This window comes from Pygocentrus nattereri, chromosome 5 (assembly GCF_015220715.1).
Source record: "Pygocentrus nattereri isolate fPygNat1 chromosome 5, fPygNat1.pri, whole genome shotgun sequence".
Classification (NCBI taxonomy): domain Eukaryota; kingdom Metazoa; phylum Chordata; class Actinopteri; order Characiformes; family Serrasalmidae; genus Pygocentrus; species Pygocentrus nattereri.
The window spans coordinates 30,120,920-30,133,194 of NC_051215.1; the positions used below are offsets into that span (position 1 = coordinate 30,120,920).

The 12,275-nt window shown below is 40.2% G+C and overlaps 2 protein-coding genes across 3 annotated transcripts in view; one reads left to right on the forward strand and one right to left on the reverse strand.

Moving 5' to 3' along the window:
• Window positions 1–2,240, forward strand: part of mcfd2 (multiple coagulation factor deficiency 2, ER cargo receptor complex subunit) — a 5,565-nt gene extending 3,325 nt beyond the window's left edge. For both annotated transcript variants that reach the window (XM_017690600.2, XM_017690601.2), the window contains exon 4: window positions 251–2,240. In XM_017690600.2, the coding sequence (XP_017546089.1) occupies window positions 251–382 (132 nt within the window). In that variant the 3' untranslated portion in view covers window positions 383–2,240. The remainder of the gene's footprint in view (window positions 1–250) is intronic.
• A 2,424-nt stretch (window positions 2,241–4,664) lies between these two features.
• prop1 (PROP paired-like homeobox 1) lies at window positions 4,665–9,994 on the reverse strand. Its single transcript, XM_017690408.1, has 3 exons — window positions 9,861–9,994; window positions 7,237–7,463; window positions 4,665–5,287 (listed from the first exon to the last, which is right to left on the reverse strand). Exons 1-3 carry the CDS (start codon window positions 9,928–9,930, stop codon window positions 4,892–4,894), a joined length of 693 nt encoding a protein of 230 aa, XP_017545897.1. The 5' UTR covers window positions 9,931–9,994; the 3' UTR covers window positions 4,665–4,891.
• Between the last annotated feature and the right edge of the window lie 2,281 nt (window positions 9,995–12,275).

The window sequence follows — 12,275 nt, forward strand, 5'->3', positions numbered from 1 at the left end:
TGCGCATCACTGAAAGGTATGGAGAATTCATAGGCTCAGCAGATACGTCAATCGTGGGAAGCATAATATGATCAAACATGGGATGCATAAAAGAAGAAAGGGAGAGAGGGACAGAAATAAACAACAAGGGGTGGGGGGTGGGGGGGGGGGAGCCTCCAAACACTATAATTAAAGTTATATAACTGGGGGCACATGATTTGACTTTTAAACATGACTCATGCCTGATTATGTGCCATTTTTTCGTTTGCAGGAAAAAGGTGAGAACAGCCAGCCAATGAAAGAGGAGGAGCTCATCCGCCTCATTGATGAGGTCCTCAGAGATGATGACAAAAACAACGACGGCTACATTGACTATGCCGAGTTTGCGCGGTCCCTCGAATAAAGCACAGAGTGCCTACCGCCTTACTGTGAGCTCCATTTACCTCTGATTTACAAATGGAATGCTGTTGTTTTATGTTTATACTTCTCACATTTGCAAGATAGCCTGCATTGCTTCTCAGATTGAGCCCTGGAGGACCACAGCCTTGCACAGGTTAGTCTTTCACCTGTCCCAACTCATGCACTTGACCTCATGAAGCACTTCATGGTGATCCAGCAGTAAACTTTGCGATGGTGTGATCCTCCAGGCCTGAATCTGAGCAGTCTGGGCCTACCTACTGTCCATACTTCAGCCCATCAGTATTAAGATGGGAAGAAATGATACGGGTTGTAGTGTGTGTGTGTGTTTAAAAGACAGTACAGTGTTTTTGTAATGTCAAGCATTCCTCTTTTTGTCGCCCCCTAATGCATAAACTGCCAAACTTGTCTGCCTGTAAATGAACATCCTCCTTTATATTGCTGTAATGTGTTTTGCAGCAAGGTTCTCATGTAAAATAATGGGACAATTCGGCATCTGTGGTTTGTTTTATGAAAAAGCTGTAATTCTGCCTTACAGAGAAAATGCTGATGTAGGTAGGAAGTTACTCACTTTACCAGCTTGGTTTAAGATCAGTTTATACATTCCTGGAATTTGTCTAGTCTTTGTCTTTGGCATGAGATGCTGATTATAGATCGACTCACGTGGGTAACTTTTACCTATTTTCAGTATACTGTAAACTGTGTATTGTGCCTATGAGAGTTCACTGTTCCTCGAAAGTCCTCATGTTTTATCCTGACTTCACTGTGGTTAACCACTGGCTGATGCTGATTTGTGTTCTCTGTTTGATGTATGCTTGGTTATCATACTTATCACATTTCTCAGCTGAGTGCTAATGTAAGATCAGTGCTTGTCTTTGGTTTGAGGCCCATGATAAGTTTATATACGATCTAGATACATTTGCCTACCCTGGTGGTCTGGGCAGCGTGTTCCAGTCCCAGTCCCAGTCTTTTTTCATACTGGTGCTGCTGCATGCTGAAGTGATTATTTCTACTGCAGAGGGATCTCTTGGAAAGAGAAATACTCTCGAATGTATGCAATAAGTCTAATGATTCTCATTATGAGGTTGGTGTATGATTATCGTAAGGTCATTCAACCTGTTTTAAACATTTTTACTTATGTAGAGTGATATTTGTCTTACTACACCAGCAAGTAATTGTGTTTGAAACAACTGCTTAAAGGAAATAAGTTGAAAAATCTTGTGATGTTCTTAGAACAATCTCTTATTGATGTATATCAAATGCATTGCCTGCATTTTATGCTTTCACTTGCTACAGTATTCCAACTTTTTGCATATTGTTTAATGCAGCAGACCCTAAAATTAGGCATGTGGGGGGCCTTGAGAACTTGTGTAGCTCAGCAGAATCCCAAAACTAAGACTAGGAAATGCGAACACAGGATTTTACCGTCTTAATAATCACCAGCTATGGGTGATGAAGTGACATTTTATAGGCTGCTTGATCTTTCATTTACATCAGAGGTTGAATGTAGGCCAAAACTGTCAATGTTCATTTGTTACATGATCTCAGCTTGACTTGCTGAAAACACAGGCTAATTTATTTCTAGCAAATTATTTGTCATTTCATGTTAAATATGAAAGATGTGTAATTACTAATGTATATGTCATATTTTTGAAATCTAGTTATCTATGAACCCACATATTCTTACAGATTACTAATGTAAAGGAAGCCCTGTGTGGCTCATCTGTTAAAACGGGACATTCAGAATGTAAACCGGACCCTGTAAAGATGTTCTGTATTCAGAGTGTGATGCTCATGCATTTGTGGATGAAGTAAAAATAAATGGATTATTTTTGTGTTAGAAAGGTATAGCAATAATTTAGAGAACATTTGTGTTTCGCAGACTGTAATAAAATGTGGAAAAAAAGGTGTGACTTTGTTTTATGAAATAGAAGAAGTTACATTTGAAAGCAAAGTACCAACATTAATTTTAAAATATCACAAATGTTAGTAGGCTGCTTGCATGTAATATTACCAACATCTGGAAATTCATTCAGTCATTTTGCTTGATCCATTGAGAAATCTTCTTGGGTAGACATTCACAAGCAAATCTACTCAGATAAACAAAAATAGTGGAATTGCTGAGGTACATTTATGGGCTGCCAGGCTTCCTTTGAAGCCACTCCTTGAGTATGTGCACAAGGTGGAAGTGGCACATATTTTTGCCTAAATATGAAAAACATTAGGAGCTCATATATGTTCATATGCACAAATCTGCTCTAAATCATAAGAGAAATTTGATGTAAAAATATGCATAGATTAACTAGTTTCCAAAGTGATGTGTGTACAGCAGTGCCAATGTGTGTAATTTGTGACTATAATTATGCAGACATAAATCATACACTGACATCTTAAAAAGAAATTCCAATAATTTCTTCAAATTTTTGCATGATTAAGCCATTCAGAGTGGTTTGATGTGAAATGCCCTGTTTTACAGAAACTCAGACTTGCAGACTCAGACTTGTTTGCAGTGGTGGTGATAGGAACCAGACGTCTGAAGTGTTTAATGCTAAAAACTACACTATATTGCCAAAAGTATTCACTCACCCATCCAAATCATTGAATTCAGGTGTTCCAATCTTTTCCATGGCCACAGGTGTATAAAACCCAGCATCTAGGCATGCAGACTGCTTCTACAAACATTTGTGAAAGAATGGGTCACTCTCAGGAGCTCAATGAATTCCTGTGTGGTGCCATGACAGGACGCCACCTGTGCAACAAGTCCAGTCATGAAATTTCCTCACTACTAATTATTCCACAGTCAACTGTCAATGGTATTATAAAAAAGTGGAAGTGATTGGGAATGGCAGCAAGTCAGTCACGAAATGGTAGGCCATGTAAAATGACAGAGCGGGTTCAGCGGATGCTTAGGCGCATAGAGGTCACTAACTTTCTGCAGAGTTGATCGCTACAGACCTCCAAACTTCATGTGGCCTTCAGATTAGCCCAAGAACAGATCAAGAACAATACAGAGAGCTTCATGGAATGGGTTTCCATGACCAAGCAGCTGCATCCAAACCTTACATCACCAAGCAAAATGCAAAGCGCCGCCACTGGACTATGGACAGTAGAGACAGATTCTCTAGAGTTCTCACAGTTCTCCGTCTGACAATCCGATTGATGAATCTGAGTTTAGTGGTTGCCAGGAGAACAGTACTTGTCTGACTGCATTGTGCCAAGTGTAAAGTTTGGTGGAGGGGGGATTATGGTGTGGGGTTGTTTTTCAGGACTTGGGCTCGGCCCCTTAGTTCCAGTGAAAGGAACTCTTAATGCTTCAGCAGACCAAGAGATTTTGGACAATTTCATGCTCCCAACTTTGTGGGAGCAGTCTGGGGACGGCCCCTTCCTGTTCCAACATGACTGCACACCAGTGCACAAAGAAAGGTCCATAAAGATGGATGAACTTGACTGGCCTGCGTAGAGTCATGACCTCAACCAGATAGAACACCTTTGGGATGAATTAGAGCGGAGACTGCAAGTCAGGCCTTCTCATCCAACATCAGTGTCTGACCTCACAAATGCGCCTCTGTAAGAATGGTCAAAAATTCCCATAAACACACTCCTAAACCTTGTGGAAAACCTTCCCAGAAGAGTTGAAGTTGTTATAGCTGCAAAGGGTGGGCCGACATCATTTTAAACCCTATGGATTCAGAATGGGATCTCACTCAAGTTTTTACATGTGCGTGAAGACAGATGACCAAATACTTTTGGAAATATAATGTACTTTACAGAAAGTTGTTTACATGAAGTGCTAACACATATGCTGCTTGATGGCTGAGACATTGTTTAATGTCAGTTTTGAGAGAAAGTTTTGCCTAAAATGTATTTTTAAGCTCTGTCCATGGTGGAGAGGTACATGTTTGGGTGTTGTAAGGAACACAGTCCCCACAGAAAACTTATTTGTAGAATTAGTTATCAGTATTACATATACAAACTAGAAATATAGAAAACAAAATATAGAAGATACATGTAGCTTCACAGGTCCTTTTGAATGGCAAATGTAATGTCTGCATTTGTGTTGCAAGCATTGTGACCCCTGGTTCCTATCAACACCACTGTAAGAAACACCAAGTGTCTATACAATGAACCATTTCATATCAAATCCACCCAAAGTACCTCAACCTTATTGAAATAAGCAGACGTCGAAAAATCAGTGCAATTCATCTGTGAGAGCAAATTTAGAATGAAATTTCACGGCAGTGTGAATTGAAAAATTGGATCTCTCCAAATTGGATTTGAGCCAGTTTAATTTTTTTCTCCTTCCTCCAGAGCGCATGAGCACATCATTGTGGTCAAAGTCTCGTGTTGGTGCCAGCTAAATTGATGATGAAATGTATGCATGACGGCCCAAACTAATGTACTAATTACACAAACATGAACGTAAGCTGTCAAGACAAAGACTGGATCTGAGCAATAAGTCTCTTAATAAGAACGTAGCTTTCCCTCTCAGTCTGCTTTAGTTCCAGTGAGTAGGTGGCTCCAGCGTCGACATAGAGGTCAGGGAGAACACTGAGGCATGGGGCAAGTTGGTGCCTGGAGCTCCAATGCTGCACAGCTGACTGTACCAGTCCTCATGCTGCCTGGCGGGCTGTGCTGGAGTGGGCACTGAAGGGCAGGCCAGCTGTGTGGCTGCTCCTGTGTGGGGGGAGTAACCACCAGAGGGCAGCACTGAGGAGAATCTGGGAATGTGGGGCAGAGAGTGAGGACACTGGTACTGCCTTGCCGCGCCTGCAGGGGTCACACGAACGCTGCCCAAAAGAGCTGCGCGCCCTGGCAGCACACCGACTGGCAGCACTTTCTGTGTGGCACGCTCTTGCTTCCGCTGCTTGGCACGTCGGTTCTGGAACCAAACCTGAGAGGGCAGAATGGGGACATTGGGGGCATCAGCTTAAGACAGCAAGTGATTTGACCTTTTAACCCCATATTATTCATAAAGACACCAGGTCCAGACTTCCATCCCTCATTCATGCATGTACCCTAGTGATTTTGCATGGTTTCAGTTTAATTATTGAAAAATAAACCTTAGGATGTGGACATCTGTGAAGAGCTGAAACAGATCACTCAAAAAATGAGTAATTAAGAAAGACATACATTTGCCAAAAAGTATATTTTGCAAGAGCCAGTTTGTGGCACACGGGTCTATGCTGCCAAGGGCCATTTCCCACTGCCTATGCAGCATTGAAAGGAGCCAGTTGAGGTGGCTCGGGCACCTAATCTGGATGGCCCCTGGACGCCTCCCAGTGGGGGTGTACCAGGCACGGCCTACTGGGACAAGACCACAGGGTTGTCCGATGACCCGCTGGATTGACTACATCTCCATTGAGCTGGAGGAAGTTGCAAGGGACAGGGTCGTCTGGGATTCTCTGGTCTCCCAACTGCTACCGTAGTTAATGACGATGATAATGATATTTGGCATACACACTCACCACCCCTTTATTTTGTTGCTTTTTTTTTTTATTACTTCATTTTATTACTTTATGAGGCCCACATACAGTACCATGAAAACATCGGAGACCACCCTTTGTTCATTTAATTCCCATTGAAAATGGCCATTAAGTATATCTTATCATTTTTTCAGTATCAGGAAAAAAAAGCTGAATATATAACATCAAAAATATGTAACAGCTAATATTACACAAAACTAGTATTTGTCTTTATTACAGCTTTAGTTCTTTTCAGGGGACATGCTTTCAGTTTTTTTAAACGAATGCAGGGATGTTTTTCCACACCACCAAAGTTCGGTCTTAGAAGTTGGTTGCACTTTCTACTTCAGATGATCCAAGTAAACTCAAACATGTTGATAGTGTTGAGCTGTCTTCTCAGAGTGGAAGTATGGAAAGAAACACCTGTGGATTTTTCAGATCTGAAGCAAAAGTTGAGCTTGATTTTCTCCTCTCTCTCAAAGATGAAAGCTTTTTAGTGCTGCTTATTTTATGGAGACAGTTTTGGTGGTCTACCAGGTCTTGAGCAGTTCATAGAGTCTTATTTTCTTTGTATTTTTTAATTATTTATGAGCTTCAAGCATTGTATTTTCACATACTTTCACCTTCCTTATACAGGTGGATTTTCTTATATCTAATCTAAGGCCTTGCATGGTTGTTAGGAGTCCCATTTGCTCTGTATATTTGAATTATTCTAACTCTAGTTTTATATCTAATCTCCTCAGATATGTCTCCTGAAGAATAAATAACTTTACATTTTGGCTGGAAATTAAACAAATTAAGGTGTTCCTTGACTTTTTCCACAGCACTGAACCTTATAGATGCACTGAACCTTATAGATATAGGGGTACAATTATACATTTCTCAGCCACCTTATACCAAATTAATCACTGATCAGTTTTTATCCACAGCAACTGACCAGATATTTGTTTGTTGGTCTGTTCTCAACACATTGTCACTCATCACTGACATTGATATGGTAGTATGTGTGGAACTGGTTTGATGTATCAGACACAGAGGTGTTGTTGGGGTTTTACACACATTGGTGTCACTGCTGGGTTAAGAGTGGTCCAACACTTAAAAATACCAAGCCGAGAGCAGCTCTGTGATCAGAGACAGACCACTGATGAATGGCTACAAGACAGATAGCAAACTTGGCTACTCATGGCTTATTGTCTGTATACACCAGCAAGGTGGACATACAAGGTAAGTGTTTCTAATTAAATGGCCAGTGAATGTACTATGTTGTTCTATATGTTGAAAAAACAGCAAATATATTTTTAAGTGAGAAAACATAGTAGATAAGACTCAGTATTCAAAAAGAAGATGAAGATGTTTCATGCTCTAAAAAAGCTCTGACCTGTATGCGGGCCTCATTCAGTTTGGTGGCCTGAGCCAGTTCCTCTCGGTAGTAGATGTCAGGATAGTGGTTGTGTCTGAAGGCTAACTCCAGCTGCTCCAGCTGTTCGGGGCTAAAGGTGGTGCGATGTCTCCTGCGGGACGGCGATGGGTGGGGTCTCACTCGCCTCACCCCGTCCCCACTGCTCTCAGGCCTTGTGGACTCTTTCCTGGTAGGAGCCTGAACATCTGTATTTAGAGAGGTAAACAGAGGAGATTGGACTTGATTGGAAAAGTGAACCTTTGCGTGACTTCAAGAAAAGAAAGCAAGAATCTGTGTACATGGTTCTCTCTGGTTACAAGTAATTTCCCACCGACAGAGGGTTTTATCAACTATGGCCACATCGGTGGGGTTCGCTTGGCAAGAATGCATCTCACAAATGGCATCTCTCTGAAGGGGAAGGGTTTAAGAGCCTTACACTAGTGAACAAAAGGCTGGGAACTCAATAGGCTGTGGGCTTTACTGCCTAAACTCAATATCGTGAGAGAGAGATACCAGAGGCCAAAGGATTGAGGCAAGATTAGGCGAACAAAAGTAAAAAAAAGCGACTAATTTGTCAAATCACTGGACTTGGCTTTTTCACAAGGTTTGTGTGGAGGGCAGAGGGACAGTTAGGTGAAGTTACTTTTTTGCTTGCTGTAAAAACAAGTGAGCAAATGGGCTTAAGGTAAACTAAGCTGTTTCAACAATGAATTTTATAACATCATAATGTATATGTCCAGATGTATCCAAACAGTCCTTTTAAATGGTGAATCCCACTACTTTAAAGGAATAATTTGGTGAAAAATCCAATGTAGCCAATTTCCCCTTATCCCAGATGTAGTCCATCAGCCAAGACATGTTTGGAGAACCAAATTTTGCATTTTTAGTTAAGAACTGCTTACAAGTCTAGTGTTGCTAACAAGCACTAGAAATAAGAAGTCACCCAAATAGCTCAAATCGTTCAACCCACATCCAGGTCTTCGTGAAGCCTTTCCCTTGAGGTGCACCCATGCGTTCAATTAATCATCCAACGTCAGTACCTGATCTCACTAATGCAGTCAAATCCTCACAGTAGTGTTCCAACATCTAGTATAAAGCCTTCATGCTTTTACTTCAGGGGACAAACTTTCTAATAATATACCTGGTTTCAGATGTTATGTTGAATGAACAGGTGTCTTCAATCTTTTAGACACATAGTGTACCATCACATACACTTTGTGCCATCTATGGTAGTATAGAAACATGAGTATTTCTCATTGGCCTGCGATGGACTGGCGACCTGTCCAGGGTGTATCCTGCCCTTCACCCAGTGACAGCTGGGCCCCAGCAACCCAGAAGGAGAAGCGGCTTAGAAGATGTGTGTGTGAGTATTTCTCATAGAAAGACCAACATAGCTCCACGTTTACCCCATAAGGTACTTTATCCTAAATCATACCTTATATTCACAATGGAAACTGTCACACAGGCAGTGGTGAATGAAGTACATGAATCATGTAGAAGTTCCTCCCTTTAGACCTCCATTTGAGTAAAAGTACAAATGTATTTGCCTTCAATTGTACTTAAGTGTCAAAAGTAAAAGTACTAAAAGGTTAATTAACTTGCAATTAATGCAACATAGAAAGTTAAAGTTTAATAAAAAACTTGCTTTAATCTCAGGATCACAAATGAGTTTCCTTTACCATGTTGATGTGTAGGTCTCTGTTCATAAACATAAACTAGCCAAAACTAGTTTACTATAAAATGAAATGGTGTTTGTATGAATTCAGAAAAAAAGACGCATCGGTCACGACTGCATATGCGTACATATTTCTATATTGTGCTCCATTTACACAAAGTTAGGTTAGTTCATCATTTATGTTGAACAGACTCTCCCAAAATTTTACGCTGCTGCGCTGATGTTGAACCGTGTGCTGCACTGGGTCGGTATGACCAACAGGTCAAAAGAGGCTCAAAACAAAGTTCACTTGATTGGTGTTTTTGCTGCACACTTCTTTCATTTTGACATGTTACGTTTTTATACACACATAAACCAAATGGAACGACAGATTTCTCAAAATGTAGTGGAGGAAAAAGAAAGATATTTGATATTGAAATGTAATGAAGTGAAAGCTAAAAGCCACCCAAAATGGAAAAACCTCAGTACAGATACACAAAAAACTACTTAAGTACAGTAACAAATTACATTTACTGTCCACCACTGCACACAGAAGCCAAGATGGGTCAAAACCATCTGAACTGGAATCACAGTCAGAAGTGGATCGACTTTGAGCATTAGCCGCAGGTTGTTCAACTTTGCTGCCTACCTGTTTTGAATTGTTTGTAGTTTTCAAGGCACTGGAGCATATGTCAGTCCGGTTTTCGCCAATGTCTAGGCCAGTGATGCTCAAAAAAGTGCTCAGGAACTCTTAGACCGTTCACATTTTGCTTATCCCTAAGTGTTGCAAATTAGGTTGGAGCAAAAGACTTGACTGCCTGGGTCCTTGAGCCCCTGATTGCGAACCACTTGTCTAGACCATGTCCAGCAATTTATTAATTCAGTATCCTTTTGTATAGTAAGTAGGCTTTTAAATATCCACAAATATACAGTAATGGCTAATTCTTACCTGCGCTTGAGCTGACGATAACTTCAGAGTACATGTCAGAGAACGGCTGATGAGGCTTAACGGGGTCCATAGCTGGTCCTCTCTGAGCCACAGTGTGGTTTCAAGCTTGGGTATGGACAACATAAGCTTACCTGAGTCTTTTACTCTCATTAAATGACCACCCTCAGTGACATCACTCAGCGTTTACACCCCTCATCACCTGGCCTCCTGTTGGAATGACTGACACCAAGCATAATGACATTCCAACCCTATAACTTTTCCTGATATTGGACTTTCAGAAATGTTCCTTTAGATATCTACAAGAGTAAATGAACTTTGTTTTGGTGGGCTTAACCCTTTAAAATTGCAGGCCAATTATAAACTAAGGATTATTATTTAGTAACTACACAGACTACAATGCAAACTGGCTAAGTTATTTGTAGGTAATAGAAGTGTGCAGCAAAACTTAGACCTACCTGTGCATCCTGGGCATTTAAGGGATTAATCATCTTAGTGTACAAAAATAGTCAAATGGCTAACAGTGCTGGTAGATTTAACTCAAGTCAAGTGACATTTTGTGTATATTGGCTTTTGTGTATATTTTGGTTTCTTTATTAATTCCTATGAAATTCGGATCATGTAATGTTATGGCAGTGGAGAATGCATGTGATTGAAATCTACTGAACTACCAAAGGGGAATTCTGTTGGTGTTCAAAACTGAGATGTAAACAAAGTCCTTCAGAGTGGGTTGATTCAAATTGTTTCACTGTAGAGAAAATTACAGCCTCGAATTTCTTTAGAGTGGTGCTGATAGACACCAGGGGTTACAATGACTACAACACAAATATAGCCTTTTTATTTAATATCCAAAACCACCAGTGAACCTACACAAGTGTGAGGTTCACTGGTGGTTTTGGAAATTAAATAAAATAAATAAAAATTAAATAAAAAGGCTATATTTGTGCTGTAGTCATTGTAACCCCTGGTGCCTATCAGCACCACTCTAAAGAAATTTGAGGCTGTAATTTTCTCTACAGTGAAACAAGAGTGTTGAAAATGTTGATATATATATGGTGAAATAGTGGTAAATCTGAAAAAAAAAAAGTTTTCTTTTGGGAGTGTTTTGCACTGTGTGTACCTCTCCATCATGAGCGGATGAACAAAAAACCAATTTCAACATCAACAGGCAGCACATTCAAAACCATTTCATGTCCTATTACCTATCAGAGGCATTAAACTCTTCAGATTTCAGCACAAAGATGAACAATTCTGGCTCTCTACGCTTCTCCAGAAGGGAGCATTTCACATCAAACCACTCTGAACGACTTTGTTTACATCTTTGTCATTTAATTATGCACAAATTTTGAAAAATCACTGGAATTCATTATTAACTTCCATGTAGGACTCTTTGCAATCAGCGCTCAGATTGAATTTATGGATGTTCTGAGAAGTATGTGTCCTCTCTCAAATCTCATTGCTAAGGTAGAAAATCTAATTTCAAATATTTATCCCCACTTTGCCTGTTACGTCGCCTTTCTCTGCGTCCTTCACTGGGGAAACAATTCTGTGTTTCCAAAAAAGGTGGAGCAACCTTCATTAATAGTCTCCTGGCTGAATGTAGGACTGCAGCTGAACTATAGCACTTTAAGCTCTTTTTACTGTCTAATTGTGTGACCACGGTGACCAGAGACCAAACTAGATATGGAAGAATGAGGGGGTTGGTAGAATGGAATGGCGCTGTGCACGGCTTAACTGTGAGTGACACAGCCAGAGCGTCATGTGAGCCAGGGCCAGTAAAAAAAATAGAGAATATAAAACAAAGTTATAAAAATATAAAACAAGACAAATAAAAGGAGGATGAGATTAAAAAAGGAAAATAAAGTTCATTAACAAGAATAAGACTATGAATAATAACAAGTAAACAAATAAACCAATGGGGGAAATGTAGTTGTTGAGGCTTCTGTGTAATATTGAATTAAATCACTGGTACTTTGTACTGGAAAATAAGTAAAGGAAGGTGGTCTCTGACTTTTACACAGTACTATAGGTTTTCATTACTTCTGAGCTTCATCAGCTCATGCAAAAATGAAGAAGTGTCAATCATGTCTTGGCTGACTGAGGGACTAGATCTAAACTCAGCTTCACACAGTCCCTTTAACTGAGCTCTGTTCACTTTCACTAAACAAACTACTGCAACATGAAGTTCTGCTCACTGTATAATACATGTACGATTAATTGTAATGTTTATGGACACTTGGATTATACAATCTGATTGTCGCTTGTAAAAAGACACACTTTGTTTAGTTGTCATGTCCATAACCCCAGAACAATTTCCCAGAATGTGTTTCTTATTGCCCAGAGATGGCTTCACTTGAGTAATGAGGGAATGGAGGGAGGAAGAGAGCGACAGACCAAGATTCCAATCACTTAGACTTG

Coding starts and splice junctions, on each gene's coding strand:
- prop1 (XM_017690408.1), bottom strand. CDS start 9,930: ATGGACCCCGTTAAGCCTCATCAGCCGTTCTCTGACATGTACTCTGAA. Junction 7,464..9,860: donor TATCGTCAGCTCAAGCGCAG/GTAAGAATTAGC, acceptor CTCTAAATACAG/ATGTTCAGGCTCCTACCAGG. Junction 5,288..7,236: donor TGAATGAGGCCCGCATACAG/GTCAGAGCTTTT, acceptor CTGCCCTCTCAG/GTTTGGTTCCAGAACCGACG.